Source organism: Scyliorhinus canicula, chromosome 23, assembly GCF_902713615.1.
Source record: "Scyliorhinus canicula chromosome 23, sScyCan1.1, whole genome shotgun sequence".
Taxonomy (NCBI): Eukaryota; Metazoa; Chordata; class Chondrichthyes; order Carcharhiniformes; family Scyliorhinidae; genus Scyliorhinus; species Scyliorhinus canicula.
In genome coordinates, this window is record NC_052168.1 from 10779884 (window position 1) to 10797657 (window position 17774).

The 17774-nt window shown below is 49.2% G+C and overlaps 1 protein-coding gene across 1 annotated transcript in view; it reads right to left on the reverse strand.

Annotated features, from left to right (window-relative positions):
* Positions 1 to 13423, reverse strand: part of LOC119956628 (transient receptor potential cation channel subfamily M member 4-like) — an 85057-nt gene extending 71634 nt beyond the window's left edge. The window contains exon 1 of the mRNA XM_038783968.1: positions 13339 to 13423. Coding sequence (XP_038639896.1) covers positions 13339 to 13365 — 27 coding nt within the window. The 5' untranslated portion in view covers positions 13366 to 13423. The remainder of the gene's footprint in view (positions 1 to 13338) is intronic.
* Between the last annotated feature and the right edge of the window lie 4351 nt (positions 13424 to 17774).

The following is a 17774-nucleotide window of genomic DNA, read 5'->3' on the forward strand; positions in this document are numbered from 1 at the left end:
TAGGGTGGATATGTGGGTTTGAGTAGGGTGATCATGGCTCGGCACAACATTGAGGGCCAAAGGGCCTGTTCTGTGCTGTACTGTTCTATGTTCTATTTATTGGGGATGGTGTTTTCACCCAGGCTGCAAAAATAGATTCATGGTTAGCCTGTGCAAACGGCCGGTGATACCATCAGAACTTTACGTGATCGACCTCTGAAAGTGACTGTAGTAACCCACACGGGCCAAGCTTGCTCATATTCCCCGTGTGGCTTGAGGTGTACGAACTCCCCTGCTAACAAGGGGCAGGATTACATTGTATTTAAGGTTGGTCAGAATGTAACTGTAATGACATGTATAATGTTAGGAGTGTAAAGGATCAACAAGGCGATGTTTATGTATCTCAACACTAGGTGGCGCCAAAGAGTAGGCGTATAAAAGACTGTGCCTCCTGCAGTTCTGGGAGAAGGTTAAAGAAGGTGTTAGAGAAGGTTAGGAGAAAAGTTGAGATAGTTGTATTGGAGATATTATAGATTTCTGTAGCATAGATTTAGTACTACTACTACTTTTATAAGCCATTACTTAGTAAAGTGTGCAAATCATTTAAAGCAGTGTAAAATAAACTAGCTTTGTTTCAAATACATAGCTTGATGTTCTTTGTCAGCACTACAACTTTTAGCCATCTTGGAGAACTATACAAGGTAACTTTCAACCGGGTCTCTTGTGCACATACTACTGTGTTAATAAATATATTTGTTTGTGACTCAAATGACCAATGTTTGCCATTATTACCGTGATCCTGTTCCCACTCGGAACAGCATGAATACACAACACTTTCCTCCCCCTTTACATCAGAGGTTTCCACAATGAAACACAACAAAACATTAAAAATCAAAATTTACAATATGAGCTATTAGCATACACAACAGTCCATAAGTTAGACGTTTTGGAGAATGTTGATTCCTGCGTGGTTGCCGATAAACCTCGGATTTCTGCTTTATCGTGTTGACTGAAATTTCTGGTGTTTTTTGGTTTAGTTTGGACGTCATCTGTTGTCTCAACCGGAGTCGACGTGGTGTTCGGAGGTTGACTCGGTGTTGCAATGTCCTCAACTGGGGCAGAGTCTTCCCCAGTGTTTCTGGTATTGTGTGGATCTCAGGAATGTCTGGGTCTTCACGTGGCCCAGTTTGTTGCCGACTCTCGGTTGACTCTGTCTCTGGCAACCTTATTCTAGCTGCTAAACGTTGATCAGTGCGTCACCTCCACGCTACACCTTCCGGAGTTTGAACGGTGTAGGAGGCCACTTCTGTCTGTGTTAAGACGATGGCATTTATCCATTTCTCATTGGTGGTATACTTCCTGTCAATACTACTTGACCTTTATGAAAAACACGGCGTTTGGCCGTGTTCTCACGTTGTGAAACCTGACTTTGCTGTTTCCTCTCAACAATCTCTCTCGTCTTAGGTGGCTTCAGCAGATCAAACTCTGTGAGGAACTGATATTTGATCATGAATAATGCCGGAGAACTTAAGGGTTGTCAAGTGTGTGCATTATGTCATCAGAAATCGGCTTAGTTGTTTAGACAATGATCCTTGCTCGTGAGTTACCTTCAATAGATGCTACATTGTTTGACTGAACAAACCTTTCATCCAGCCCATTTGTGAGCTCGGCAGTGCAGGAAATTATGTGTGTGCGTCATTGACCAGGCATTCCCCATCACGGTCAAGCAAATAGGCAAAGTGCCGTTGAATTCATAGATCATAGAATTTACTGCAGAATTTACTGCCCTTTGCGTGTCACGATTGTCAAATATTGCTGTGAATCTCGATCCACATTTATCTGGAGATAAGCTTGACTAAGGCCAACTTTACTGAAATGCTGGTCTTCAGCCAACCCAGAAACTAAATCAGTAATTAAAGGCAGAAGGTGCTGCTCTGCATACGTACCGGATTGATAGTGGCTTTAAAATTACCACATATTTTTACTGAACAAACTGTCTTCATCACAGGTACTACGGGTGTAGCCCGTTTACATTAAGAGGTTCGAGGACCCCTGTCTCGACCAGCCTCTCTAATTCTGCCTTGACCTTAGGCCTGATGGCGTGCGGCACTGACCTAGCCTTTAAGCCTCTTGCTTGGCTTTCTCCCTTAATCCTTAGCTTGACTGAATTCTCTTTCCAAGCTCCCCAGCTCTTCATTAAAGACAATTACATGTGTCTTCCACATTGTCGGGCGACTTGCTTCGGATCCTGACATGAGCTTCACCTCGGCCGAGTTTAGCTCGATTCTCTCCAGCCAGGTTCTCCCCATGAGGGCTGGTTAGTTATCTCTAACGATGGGCAGGGACAAGTCTGTGATCTGTCTGTTTAGCTGCACATTTATATCAATGTATCTCCTCAATGGACCCACTTCCCCATTATAGGTTTTCATCTTTGAGGGTTTTAAGGCAACATGTCCTAATGTCCTTTGGGAAACGTTTCTGGTACCAATGATACTGCTGCTCCAGTGTCCACCTCCATTTTCATTGGTTGTCCGTCCAGTAAAGGAGTGACCCAGTAACGGTTCGTTGCGCCTGCAATGGCCGGTGTGACCAATGATAGTTGGTAGAACCCTCAAGAGTATTGACAGTCAGAGAGATCTAGATGTGCACATCCACAGGTCACTGAAAGGTGCAACACAGGTGGAGAAGGTAGTCAAGAAGGCATACGGCATGCTTGCCTTCATTGGCCGGGGCATTGAGTATAAGAATTGGCAAGTCATGTGGCAGCTGTATAGAACCTTAGTTAGGCCTCACTTGGAGTATAGTGTTCAATTCTGGTCGCCACACTGCCAGAAGGATGTGGAGGCTTTAGAGAGGGTGCAGAAGAGATTTACCAGGATGTTGCCTGATAGGGAGGGAATTAGCTATGAGGAGAGGCTGAATAAACCCGGTTTGTTCCCACTGGAACGACGGAGGTTGAGGGGCGACCTGATAGAGGTCTACAAAATTATGAGGGGCATAGACAGAGTGGATAGTCAGAGGCTTTTTCCCAGGGTAGAGGGGTGAATTACTAGGGGGCATAGGTTTAAGGTGCGAGGGGCAAGGTTTAGAGGAGATGTACGAGGCAAGTTTTTTACATAGAGGGTAGTGGGTGCCTGGAACTCGCTGCTGGAGGAGGTGGTGGAAGCAGGGACGATAGTGACATTTAAGGGGCATCTTGACAAATACATGAATAGGATGGGAGTAGAGGGATATGGACCCCAGAAGTGTAGAAGATTTTAGTTTAGACGGGCACCATAGTCGGCACAGGCTTGGAGGGCCGAAGGGCCTGTTCCTGTGCTGTACTTTTCTTTGTTCATCATCTGACTGTGACTCTGGTCCTTTTTCACACCCTTTTCATATCACATGGAAATTGTTATGTAATTTTTCATTTGATATATTTGGATCTTGCTTTTCACAATTCTTGTTTGAAACTTGTTGTATCTTTCACCAACATGTATGATGTGCCCCTTTTTACCAGAATTCTTCCATATTGCATCTTTGCTCCAGCAATCAGTTGCTGTGTGCCCATCAGTGTTTGCACATCGGTGGCAATTTTGAACCTGTGTTGGTTGTCAGGTCTCAGCCGGCAATTTCTAGATTTTAGTTTTAGCTTATTTATCGCATTTCTTTCACTGCAATTTCCATGACGATCGCGACTTCTAAAGCCTTCTTTAGATCTACGTTGCTCTCTGTTAACAGCCTTTTATTGATAGCTTCGCTTCTTAACCCACACACTAGTCTGTCTCTAATGGTGTCATTCAGGGCATCTCTAAGTTCACGGCATTCAGCTGATTTCTTTAAAGTAGCTGCGAACTGTGTGATTGATTCACCTTCTTGTTGGTTACGTTTGTGGAACCTGAACCTCTTTGGCAATGACCAAAGGTTTAGAACAGAACATAGAACCTACAGTGCAGAAGGAGGCCATTCGGCCCACCGAGTCTGCACCGACCCACTTAAGCCCTCATTTCCACCCTACCCCCGTAACCCAATAACCCCTCCTAACCTATTTGGTCACTAAGGGCAATTTAGCAAGGCCAATCCACCTAACCTGCACATCTTTGGACTGTGGGAGGAAACCGGAGCACCCGGAGGAAACCCACGCAGACACGGGGAGAAGTTGCAGACTCCGCACAGACAGTGACCCAGCGGGGAATCGAACCTGGGACCCTGGCGCTGTGAATCCAAAGTGCTAACCACTGTGCTACCGTGATGCCCCAGGTGAGAAGTGACCCTGAAAAATCACCACCATTTCACTATAGGTTTTAGAGCCTGCTTTTTCTGGCTGCGCCAGGTTCCGCAGGAGTCTGAATGTCCCCCCCCCCCACTCCCATCTCTCCTCCCTCCCCCCACCCCCCCCCCCCCGCCCCGCCATTGGAAGGCTAGGATACAATGGGCGCGATTCTCCGCACCCCACGCCGGGGGGGAGAATCGTGGGAGGGCTGGGCGAATCATGACACGCCGCCCTGGCACCCCCCGCAATTCTCCCACCCCCCCAAAATGGCGTGTCACGTTTTTCGACAGGCCGCTCGGAGAATCGCCGCTCGCCGTTTCTCACAGCGACCGGCGATTCTCCAGCCCGGATGGGCCGAGCGGCCTGCCGAACCCGACCGGTTCACGCCGGCGCCAACCACACCTGGTCGCTGCCGGCGCGAACATTGCGCGACCTCAGGGCCTGTGGGGGGCGGAGGGAGGATCGAGCACCACGGGCGTGCTCAGCAGATGTCTGGCCCGCGATCGATGCCCACCCATCGTCGGGTCGGCGTCTCTAAAAGACAGACTCTTTTCCCTCTGCCGCCCCGCAAGATCAAGACGCCATGTCTTGCGGGGAAGCGGAGGGGAAGACGGCAACCACGCATGCGCGTCAAGGCCCGGCGCCCAAGATTCACGTGCCGCCGCTCCCGCCGGGGGGGGGGGGGGGGGGGAGGATAGGGGGCGAGGAGCGGCTTCCGACGCCGGAGTGAAACACTCCGGGTTTCACTCCGGCGTGGGCTGTTTGTCTCCCTTTGGGAGAATTCCGCCGAATGTCTGCCGCAATTTTGTTCGCCTGCACACCAAGTTATTGAATTTTTCAGTGTTTGAGCTTCAACGCTCGGTGCTTTCATCGTCGAGTCCCATGGTGCCAGTGTTTCTGAGAATTCGGCAAAAATGTTCAATTTGTTTTGAACTGTCTAAAACGTTGCCCGACCAGGTCAAAGGTTACGGGTCATTAGTAGCTGGGAGGAGCTGAATATATTGAAACAGAGGTTGTGGCCACTAATACTTATATAACTGATTAAACAGGGACTCTGTACTGCTACACAGCAGTCCAATATATCCAGAGCCACCTATGCCGGCAACTCATGGGGCATATTTACCCAGCTTAACAGCCAGGAACCCTGACCAGAAATAGAGTGACTAACTCTTATCCTCCTGCACAAATAAACAACTCCACCCAGTTACACAGAGTAATCCTTACACTGTTGAATAAACAGGAACTCTGTCCAGTTACACAGAGTAATCCTTACCCTGCTGAATAAACAGGAACTCTGTCCAGTTACACAGAGTAATCCTTACCCTGATGAATAAACAGGAACTCTGTCCAGTTACACAGAGTAATCCTTACCCTGCTGAATAAACAGGAACTCTGTCCAGTTACACAGAGTAATCCTTACCCTGCTGAATAAACAGGAACTCTGTCCAGTTACACAGAGTCATCCTTACCCTGCTGAATAAACAGGAACTCTGTCCAGTTACAGAGTAATCCTTACCCTGCTGAATAAACAGGAACTCTGTCCAGTTACACAGAGTAATCCTTACCCTGCTGAATAAACAGGAACTCTGTCCAGTTACACAGAGTAATCCTTACCCTGCTGAATAAATAGGAACTCTGTCCAGTTACACAGAGTAATCCTTACCCTGCTGAATAAACAGGAACTCTGTCCAGTTACACAGAGTAATCCTTACCCTGCTGAATAAACAGGAACTCTGTCCAGTTACAGAGTAATCCTTACCCTGCTGAATAAACAGGAATTCTGTCCAGTTACACAGAGTAATCCTTACCCTGCTGAATAAACAGGAACTCTGACCAGTTACACAGAGTAATCCTTACCCTGCTGAATAAACAGGAACCCTGTCCAGTTACACAGAGTAATCCTTACCCTGCTGAATAAACAGGAACTCTGTCTAGTTACACAGAGTAATCCTTACCCTGCTGAATAAACAGGAACTCTGTCTAGTTACACAGAGTAATCCTTACCCTGCTGAATAAACAGGAACTCTGTCCAGTTACACAGAGTAATCCTTACCCTGCTGAATAAACAGGAACTCTGTCCAGTTACAGAGTAATCCTTACCCTGCTGAATAAACAGGAATTCTGTCCAGTTACACAGAGTAATCCTTACCCTGCTGAATAAACAGGAATTCTGTCCAGTTACACAGAGTAATCCTTACCCTGCTGAATAAACAGGAACTCTGACCAGTTACACAGAGTAATCCTTACCCTGCTGAATAAACAGGAATTCTGTCCAGTTACACAGAGTAATCCTTACCCTGCTGAATAAACAGGAACTCTGTCCAGTTACAGAGTAATCCTTACCCTGCTGAATAAACAGGAATTCTGTCCAGTTACACAGAGTAATCCTTACCCTGCCGAATAAACAGGAACTCTGACCAGTTACACAGAGTAATCCTTACCCTGCTGAATAAACAGGAACCCTGTCCAGTTACACAGAGTAATCCTTACCCTGCTGAATAAACAGGAACTCTGTCTAGTTACACAGAGTAATCCTTACCCTGCTGAATAAACAGGAACTCTGTCTAGTTACACAGAGTAATCCTTACCCTGCTGAATAAACAGGAACTCTGTCCAGTTACACAGAGTAATCCTTACCCTGCTGAATAAACAGGAACTCTGACCAGTTACACAGAGTAATCCTTACCCTGCTGAATAAACAGGAACTCTGTCCAGTTACAGAGTAATCCTTACCCTGCTGAATAAACAGGAATTCTGTCCAGTTACACAGAGTAATCCTTACCCTGCTGAATAAACAGGAACTCTGTCCAGTTACACAGAGTAATCCTTACCCTGCTGAATAAACAGGAACTCTGTCCAGTTACACAGAGTAATCTTTACCCTGCTGAATAAACAGGAACTCTGTCCAGTTACACAGAGTAATCCTTACCCTGCTGAATAAACAGGAACTCTGTCCAGTTACACAGAGTAATCCTTACCCTGCTGAATAAATAGGAACCCTGTCCAGTTACACAGAGTAATCCTTACCCTGCTGAATAAACAGGAACTCTGTCCAGTTACACAGAGTAATCCTTACCCTGCTGAATAAACAGAAACTCTGTCCAGTTACACAGAGTAATCTTTACCCTGCCGAATAAACAGGAACTCTGTCCAGTTACACAGAGTAATCCTTACCCTGCTGAATAAACAGGAACTCTGTCCAGTTACACAGAGTAATCCTTACCCTGCTGAATAAACCGGAACTCTGTCCAGTTACACAGAGTAATCCTTACCCTGCTGAATAAACAGGAACTCTGTCCAGTTACACAGAGTAATCCTTACCCTGCTGAATAAACAGGAACTCTGTCCAGTTACACAGAGTAATCCTTACCCTGCTGAATAAATAGGAACCCTGTCCAGTTACACAGAGTAATCCTTACCCTGCTGAATAAACAGGAACTCTGTCCAGTTACACAGAGTAATCCTTACCCTGCTGAATAAACAGAAACTCTGTCCAGTTACACAGAGTAATCTTTACCTTGCCGAATAAACAGGAACTCTGTCCAGTTACACAGAGTAATCCTTACCCTGCTGAATAAACAGGAACTCTGTCCAGTTACACAGAGTAATCCTTACCGGAATAAATGAGAATCCTTTTCAGTTAAAAGCACACACCTCAAAGATGCTGTTATCAGAGTGGGAGTACTTCTGAATATCAAACAATAATATTCTTTACGTTCCTCCAGCGCCCACAGCTGTTCTTTGCTTGACAACAAAGAGGCAATTTCATTTTAAAATTGCAGTTAGCGAAACAGCTGCTCTCCTGACCTAATGGATCCTGCAGAGCTAGAAAAATGAACAACCTGATTCATCACTTTGAAGTTCCAGCGAGCTGTCAATCATGATGCTTTTAGCAGGCAATAGAGTGTGCATTTTAATGTAAACAATCCAGTTCAAAGCATTCAGCCTCATACACACTGGGTGTAATTTACCGGCCACGCCCCAGCGGAATTGGGATGGGATGCGGACGGTAGGGGCCTCTTCCGGGATTCCCAATGGTTGTTAAGCCCTGTGGGATGCAACGAGATTTCCCCGAGACGTAGTGATCTGGATCCCACCCATTGTGGAAAAGCTGACTTAACTATGCTGTTGCTTAATCTAACCAGGGATCTACCAGCCTTGCCAAGGACACCCCAGCCAGGGGGCGATTAGCACTGGTCCCCACAAACAGGGACCAGGCAGAACGGCACTTGGGGAGAGGGGTCTCCCAGGCAATGGGAGACTCCAAGGTGGTTGGTATCTGGGCAGGTGGCACCCTGGCACTGCTGATGTCACCTGGGCACCATGGTATTGTCAGCCTGGTACCCTGGCAGTGCCAACTGGACACCCTGGCAGTGCCACCTGGGCACCCTGGCAGTGCCACCTGGGCACCCTGGCAGTGCCACCCAGGCACCCTGGCAGTGCCACCCAGGCACCCTGGCAGTGCTAACAGGGTGACACCCTGGCAGTGCCACCCGGGCACCCTGGCAGTGCCAACTGGACACCCTGGCAGTGCCAACTGGGCATCCTGGCAGTACCAACTGGGCATCCTGGCAGTGCCAACTTGGTACCCTGGCAGTGCCAACTGGGCACCCTGGCAGTGCGAACTGGGCACCCTGGCAGTGCCACCTGGGCACCCTGGCAGTGCTAACTGGGTGCCACCCTGGCAGTGACAACTGGGTGCCACCCTGGCAGTGCCAACTGGGTACCACCCTGGCAGTGCCAACTGGGTGCCACCCTGGCAGTGTGCCCAGGTGGTACCACCAGGTTGGCAGGGGCACTGCCAGAATGCCAGACTGGCATTGCCAAGGTGCCCAGTTGGCATTTTGCCTATGCCAGGGATCGGGCCTGTATGAGGTGGGGTGCTGGGGGCTCGAGGACCCCCCATATCTGAGTTGGGGTGTGGGGGGGGGGGGTCCGGTGGCCGTGTCAGGGGGTCGAGAGTTCATGCCGCCCCGATCTCTTCCTGCACCAACAAGTGAAGATCCTCAGTGCAGGAATTGTGATTGAGTGTGGCCCCGGTGAGCCATCCCCCACTGAGGCCGTTTGATAGCGGGGTCATTGTCGCTGCTAAACCCGCCGGCAACGACCCCGCTAATCCCACCCAAAACGAGATTCCGGATTTTTTTTCATTAGATCGCGCCCAGACTTCAATACCTGAAAAGTCCCTGAGGTGCATTCACCTCGAATTAAAGCCTGGTGTTTGTTTGTTTTTATGGCCTTGCCAACCTGCCGCATAATTTTCAGCGACCATTGTATTTTTACTCGGATAAGGTCTACGTTCCCCTCCCATCCTCGCAGCGTCCTGACTCGCCGTGGTGGGTCAAAATCCCTCCCTAACAGCACTGCAGGTGTACCTACACCACGGGGACTTCAGCAGGCGGCTCACCACCACCTTCGCGAGGGGCAACTAGGGATGGGCAACAATGCGGGCCTCGCCCACGACTCTTTGAAATAAGTTTTAAAAGGGCAGCACGGTGACCTAGTGGTTAGCACAACCGCCTCACGGCGCTGAGGTCCCAGGTTCGATCCCGGCTCTGGGTCACTGGAGTTTGCACATTCTCCCCGTGTCTGCGTGGGTTTCACCCCCCACAACCCAAAAATGTGCAGAGTAGGTGGATTGGCCACGCTAAATTGCCCCTTAATTGGAAAAAATAATTGGGTAATCTAAATTTTTTTTAAAAAAGAAATAAGTTTTAAAAAGAGTACCCTGTACTCAGGAACCTTAAAATTCAGAGACAGCAGTGTGGGGGGCGGGGGGGTTGGCCTCAGAGGTGAAAGGTCATTGCCTGACCCAGAGCCATCCTTACCCTGTAGAAGCCCCTGGTTCTTTGATGTACAGCTGTACAGGATGGGCTCCCATATCTTGATGGCCTTTATGTCCCCCCCTCTCCCCCACCCCCTCCCAACTATCCCCATGGAAATGATTCACCCCTTGCACCATCCAGGGTCCACTTATCTATCTTGGATGAAGGAGTTGCCTGGCCGGTCTTGTAGTCTGGTCCTGTACTTTGCTGAACCTAATCGTGGATCCATCTGATGGAAATCCTCGGCCAGTAATGCAGGAGACATAAAGGTTACACCAAGTTCATTTTAACGGAAAAGTAAAGCCGCACCCAGGGCCTACAATACCCGGGGCTGACAGGGATTCCCAGAGCAGGTCTAGGACAGCATTTAAAAGGCTCGATAACGAGTTCCAGCTGGAAGGGCCTCCGCCCGTTACCTTGGCAACCCGTACTCAACGAGCCCCACAGTGAGATCAATGAGTGATCCCTTGTGAGGGTTATCACAATCACTTCGGGAATAATACCTGGGAAAAGAGGGGAGAGTTGCTGAAGTATGTCACAGAGGCAGTCATATTCAATTGGAAACTCCACATACGGTTTACCTACGCCTGAGGAGTGGCAGTTTGGCGGCCACCCCGAGGGTCCTTCGTTGTGGATCACGCTCCACCGAAGCTTTTGCTCACCTGGGAATTACTCACAACCTGCGGCCTTTTTTTTTAACTCTACCTGTCCAGTGACACATGTTGCCTTAATGAGCCCAATTCATCATATGTTTGCGTTTCAGGCTGGTTCTCACCTTCTGGAATGTTGACACAGTGAACAAAACAAAAAGGTTTATGTTTAACTCAAGGCTCCTTTCTTAAATGTCGTTCCCTGTTTGAAAGAGGAGGAGGCCATCAGAACCACGAAAGGGATTCTCCGCAGCGACACGCTTCCTCTTTAAGCCTCAGTGCCCGCCTCCCTGTCTTAAGCACTGACTTGCTGGGTTTTAAAAAGAATTAATGCCACAGGATCATTCAGAGGGCAAACAGGGCCTGCACAGTGGTTAGCACTGCCGCTTCACAGGGCCAGTGACCCGGTTCGATTCCCGCTTGGGTCACTGTCTGTGCGGAGTCTAAACGTTCTCCCTGTGTCTGCGTGGGTTTCCTCCGGGCACTCCGGTTTCCTCCCACAAGTCCCGAAAGATGTGCTGTTAGGTAATTTGGACATTCTGAATTCTCCCTCTGTGTACCCGAACAGGCGCCGGAGTGTGGCGACGTGGGGCTTTTCACAGTAACTTCATTGCAGTGTTAATGTAAGCCGACTTGTGACGCTAATAAAGGTTCTATAAGTCTTTGTCTAAAAGACAGCACCTCCGACAGTGCAGCGCTCCCTTGGTACTGCACCGGGAGCATCAACCTGTGCTCAAGCCTCTGGAGTGGGACTTGGACCCACAGTCATGTGACTCAGAGGCCGCAAGCTCTCCTCGGAGCCACAGGCGGCGGAGGTGGGGGTATCGGCCCCTGCTCCACCAGGAATCTGGGGCGGAGTGGGAGCGGCAGTGGGGAAATCGGGTTAACCGAAGCCATGGGCCTGTTTCAGAACTTTGCCCTGATCTATGGGGTGTGCCATTCGGTACGGGGCGGGTTTACACCCCAATCGGTCGGGGGAGGCCTCCAGTTCAGGCTGCTTCTTGGATGCGAGGGCCGATCACTCAGAGAGGACATCGGACGAGGACGGCCCCTGTAGTTGAATAGCCCATTGATCCTCCCTGTGCTGGGGCATTCGTAAAGAGTGGCCACGGTGCAGTTATGGGGCCCACAGCTGCGGTGGCATGTCTTATAAATGGCACAGCACAAGATTGGTCTGGGCAATGAAACGCACGGATCCCCATTGGTAATTCAGCCTCCCACAGAAGTACTCTTTCATAGAACATAGAACAGTACAGCACAGAACAGGCCCTTCGGCCCTCGATGTTGTGCCGAGCCATGATCACCCTACTCAAACCCACGTATCCACCCTGTACCCGTAACCCAACAACTCCCCCCCCTCCCCAACCTTACTTTTTAGGACACTACGGGCAATTTAGCATGGCCAATCCACCTAACCCGCACATCTTTGGACTGTGGGAGGAAACCGGAGGACCCGGAGGAAACCCACGCACACACGGGGAGGACGTGCAGACTCCGCACAGACAGTGACCCAGCCGGGAATCGAACCTGGGACCCTGGAGATGTGAAGCATTTATGCTAACCACCATGCTACCGTGCTGCCCTTTCAGATGTGATGTGCATGTACCTTTAAGGGTACTTACCTTAAAACATTGTTCCCTACCCCGAGACTTGATATGCTATATAATCGCATGACTCTGTAGTGCCACGTGTTTCTTGGCAGTAGGCCGTTCACTGCGCGTTCATTCTTCCCAACGCTTGTCGATTGGATTTCCCTACCTGAGGGAGCAGAGGGCAGGAACTCCGCGGAATATGTGGCCCAGATGCTGGGCAACCTAGCTTTCCGAACATGGTAACAGTTGAGGCAACACTTCGGCCTGACTGAAATGTCCACCATGGCCCCCATCTGCAACAACCACAGGCTCACGCCAGCAACGATGGACGCCACCTTCAAAAGGTGGAGACAGGACGAGGGGACGCTGACAGTTAGCGACGTGGACACATATGACAGACCTTCGACTCTAGAGGAACTGATGGAGAGGTTCCCGTTTCCCAAAGGGAACGAGTTAAGGTATATACAAATCAAAAGCTCCCTCCACAGGGAGGCAGTGACGTACCCACAGACACCGAGACACTCACTGGTAGAGGAACTAGGGTTGGGGGCCGGGTGGCATAGCTGAGCCACAACGGGCAGGGGAGGATGGGGGGGAAAGTAAGGGGGGAGGCAAAAAACCAACAGGGGCTCCGAGAGACCTCTGTAAATAAGTAAGCATTTACCTTTCAGCGGTTGCTGGAGCATGTACCATAAAAATATGAAAACCAGTAAAAACATTTTAGTTTTCAAAAGATGGGAGTTTGTCAGCCAGCAGGAGCCATTGACTGATGCTGTACTTGGAGCAGTTTAAAGTTTAGCCGAGTGTCCTTTGCGTTTTAAATTGACAGTACATAAAATGACAGCACAACTGACAGAGCGAGTAACTTCGTTCAGGAGGAAGCAGAAAGCAGGTTAAAATTCGGAGAGGTCTCTTTCCAAAGAATGTGGAAGGAAAATGAAGTCATCCCTTGCTTTGAATTCTCTGCATGCCTCTCAATGACAGGCATGTTGAAGCAAATTCCCCGGTTTTAAAAGATACTTATATTTGAGGACCCGTACCTGATCTCTTCCTAGTGTGCTGTCCATGGTTTTGAGGAGATTCTGAGCGCAGTGCGCAGCCGAAGATCCCTCGTCCACAGGTTTCTTGAAGAGGGAACGTGTCTGGTCACTCACTGAGGGAGGTGGCAGCGATTAATTATTTGGTGTGTGTGGGAGTGAGAGTGAGAGCCAAGTCAACACAAGCCACACCTGAGCTCTGTTACAACCTGTCAGACGGCGCAAAGGAAACATGCATCTCTGCCAGGAGTCATCAGCAAACAGGGCTGAAACGTGATAAGAAACAAGGTTTGTCAAACACAGGGCGCAAATGTAAGGTGACTGGCAGGAGAATGGGCAGCAACCAATTTACACAGTGAGTAATTGACTGCCTGATTGGGCATTGGAAATGGCAGCCTGTAAATGGGAATTGTATTCCAATCCAATTCCCTTCCCAATCCGATTCCCCACCCACTCAGAGCACGAAGACAGGCTTTTGTCTGTCTTTCATTAGCTAGTAATTCCTGGAACAGGTTGCTAGTCTGTCACCAGGGGCTCATAGCTTGAGGGGTGGCACTCATTTCCGTCAATGAGTTGAGCGTGGCTCCCGCTCCTACCGCCAGCCATTGGCGTGTCTGGAAAGATTTGCAGGTTGACCCTCAGCCTGTTTGGCCGCGTTATAGAACAAGAAAAAATGAAAATGAAAATCGCTTATTGTCACGAGTAGGCTTCAAATGAAGTTACTGTGAAAAGCCCCTAGTCGCCACATTCCGGCGCCTGTTCGGGGAGGCTGTTACGGGAATCGAACCGCACTGCTGGCTTGCCTTGGTCTGCTTTCAAAGCCAGCGATTAGCCCTGTGAGCTAAACAGCCCCCTAAGAAAATCGCTTATTGTCACGAGTAGGCTTCAATGAAGTTACTGTGAAAAGCCCCTAGTCGCCACATTCCGGCGCCTGTTCGGGGAATCGAACCGTGCTGCTGGCTTGCCTTGGTCTGCTTTCAAAGCCAGCGATTAGCCCTGTGAGCTAAACAACCCCTACAGAGCAGAACAGAAACAGAACATACAGAGCAGAAGGAGGCCATTCGGCCCATCAAGTTTGCACCGACTCACTTAAGCCCTCTCTTCCACCCTATCCCCCAATAACCCCTCCTAACCTTTTTGGTCACTAAGGGGCAATTTATCACGGCCAATCCACCTACCCTGCACGTCTTTGGACTGTGGGAGGAAACAGGAGCACCCGGAGGAAACCCACGCAGACACGGGGAGAACGTGCAGACTCCGCGCAGACAGTGACCCAGCGGGGAATCGGACCTGGGGCCCTGGCGCTGTGAAGCCACAGTGCTATCCACTTGTGCTACCGTGCTGCCCACGGTATGAATGCACCTCCCTTGGCCATCAGGTCCTGGGCTGGGGCTCCTGGCTATGAAGGTTGAGATGGACTCTTCAGGGACACTGACTACTGAGTTAAACTTGTAACGTTGGAGCACAATCGAGGGCCTTGGCTTAAAGTGCTCTTTGACTAACTTAACGATGCGATCAAGGGTCTTTGAGTCGGATGCCCTGGAGACGTGAGGTTCCTTATTAGATTATAGGTTATTAGACACAAACTGCCAGAAGTGTCACCTTCTGCTTGTCTTCCCCTGTGATCTCCGGTGCAGCAATAGCGGAGACGTTCGACATATTGGCTCCAATCTTCAGCCCTTTGGTTCAGCGGGTCTAGTTTACCAATAATCGCCTCAGGTTTTGATAGTGCCTGACTCTCGTTGGCCCTTCTTTCCATTTTCAATTGCTCCTTCCTTCCCCACCTCCTCGAATCACAAAGAACTGCCGGCTGCGATCAAAACTTTCACCTCGTCACCAATGTGGTGGCTCGAGATACGCTCTGGAGGCTTCCTGTAGTAACAAAGGGGTTTATTAACAAAAGGTAATGGTTGGTAATTATGCAGGAACAGAACACAAGCGGGTGGGTCCAGTCTCTTCGGCTCCCTGGGTCCAGCTGCCCAGGCCACTGCTCCCAGGGTCCCGCGCAAACTCGCTATTGGCCGGGGTTTGTGCGCTCCCACTTGATTGGCCCCAGGCCGATCACGTGGCGCATCAGGCCCCCACCCCCTTAAAGGAGCCGTGCCATGACAGGTTGTAAAGTGCTTGGGCACATCCCGAGGTCGTGAATGGCATGATATCATGGCTCGGCACAACATTGAGGGCCGAAGGGCCTGTTCTGTACTGTACTTCTATGTTCTATGTTCTATATAAATGTAAGTCGTTACTTTTCCATCAACGTATCCTTCTATTTCTTCCTTCCTCCTTGTGCTCATCCAGTTTCTCCTTCAATGCATCTCTGTCATTTGCCTCAAGAACTCGCTATAGACGTGGGTTCCACTGTTCCAACGAGGTTTTACTAACTCTTTGAGTGATTTGGGATAGTCGGTATAGCTTTTCTTGAAACTCTTTACAGAGATATCAAGGTCAGTAATGTTTCTACGGACACAGACCTCATGGTCAGTAATGTTTCTACGGACACACGTTCTGTGTCTAGCTCTCTGACCCTGATCGCATGCTTCAATCATTATTAACCTCATTGTGTCATTAACATAACCATTAACCCTCCAGTAGAGCCGGCAAAGAAATTTTGCAAAGAAAATTACAGCACAGGAACAGGCCCTTTGGCCCTCCCAGCCTGCGCCGATCCAGATCCTTTATCTAAACCTGTCTCCTATTTTCCAAGGTCTACTTCCCTCTGTTCCCCGCCCGTTCATATATCTAGCTAGATGCATCTTAAATGATGCTATCGTGCCCACCTCCGCTGGCAAAACGTTCCAGTCACCCACCACCCTCTGCGTAAAAAACTTCCCATGCACATCTCCCTTAAACTTTTCCCCTCTCACCTTGAAATCGTGACCCTATGTAACTGACAACCCCACTCTTGGAAAAAGCTTGTTGCTATCCACCCTGTCCATACCTCTCATAATTTTGTAGACCTCAATCAGGTCCCCCCTCAACCTCCGTCTTTCCAACGAAAACAATCCTAATCTACTCAACCTTCCTTCATAGCTAGCACCCTCCATACCAGGCAACATCCTGGTGAACCTCCTCTGCACCCTCTCTAAAGCATCCACATCCTTCTGGTAATGTGGCGACCAGAACTGCACGCAGTATTCCAAATGTGGCCGAACCAAAGTCCTATACAACTGTAACATGACCTGCCGACTCTTGTACTCAATACCCCATCCAATGAAGGCAAGCATGCTGGATGCCTTCTTGACCACTCTATCGACCTGCGTTGCCACCTTCAGGGTACAATGGACCTGAACTCCCAGATCTCTCTGTCCATTAATTTTCCCCAGGACTCTTCCATTGACTGTATAGTCCGCTCTTGAATTAGATCTTCCAAAATGCATCACCTCACATTTACCTGGATTGAACTCCATCTGCCATTTCTCTGCCCAACTCTCCAATCTAGCTATATTTTGCTGTATTCTCTGACAGTCCTCCTCGCTATCTGCAACTCCACCAATCTTAGTATCATCTGAAAACTTGCTAATCAGACCACCTATACCATCGTCCAGATCATTTATGTATATCATAAACAACAGTGGTCCGAGCATGGATCCCTGTGGAACACTACTAGTCACCTTTCTCCATTTTGAGACATTCCCTTCCACCACTACACTCTGTCTCCTGTTACCCAGCCAGTTCTTTATCCATCTAGCTAGTACACCCTGAACCCCATACGACTTCACTTTTTCCATCAACCTGCCATGGGAAACTTTATCAAACGTGTTACTGAAATCCATGTACATGACATCTACAGCCCTTCCCTTATCAATTAACTTTGTCACTTCCTCAAAGAATTCTATTAGGTTTGTAAGACATGACCTTCCCTGCACAAAACCATGCTGCCTATCACTGATAAGTCTGTTTTCTTCCAAATGTGAATAGGTCCTATCTGTCAGTATCTTCTCCAACAGTTTGCCTACCACTGACGTCAAGCTCACAGTCTATAATTCCCTGGATTATCCCTGCTACCCTTCTTAAACAAAGGGACAACATTAGCAATTCTCCAGTCCTACGGGACCTCACCCGTGCTCAAGGATGCTGCAAAGATATCTGTTAAGGCCCCAACTATTTTGTCCCTCGCTTCCCTGAATAACCTGGGATAGATCCCATCCGGACCTGGGGACTTGTCCACCTTAATGCCTTTTAGCATACCCAAAACTTCCCCCTTCCTTATGCCGAGGAGGAGAAGGTGGCGCGAGAAAGGATCAAGGAAAAGTGGGAGGACGAGTTGGGGGAGGGTATGGAGGAGGGGTTCTGGTGTGAGGTGATCCGGAGGGTGAATGCCTCCAACTTGTGTGCGAGGTTGGGGCTGATACAGCTGAAGGTGGTGTATAGAGCTCACCTTACAAGGGCGGGAATGAGCCGGCTCTTTGAGGGGGTAGAAGATGTGTGTGAGCATTGCC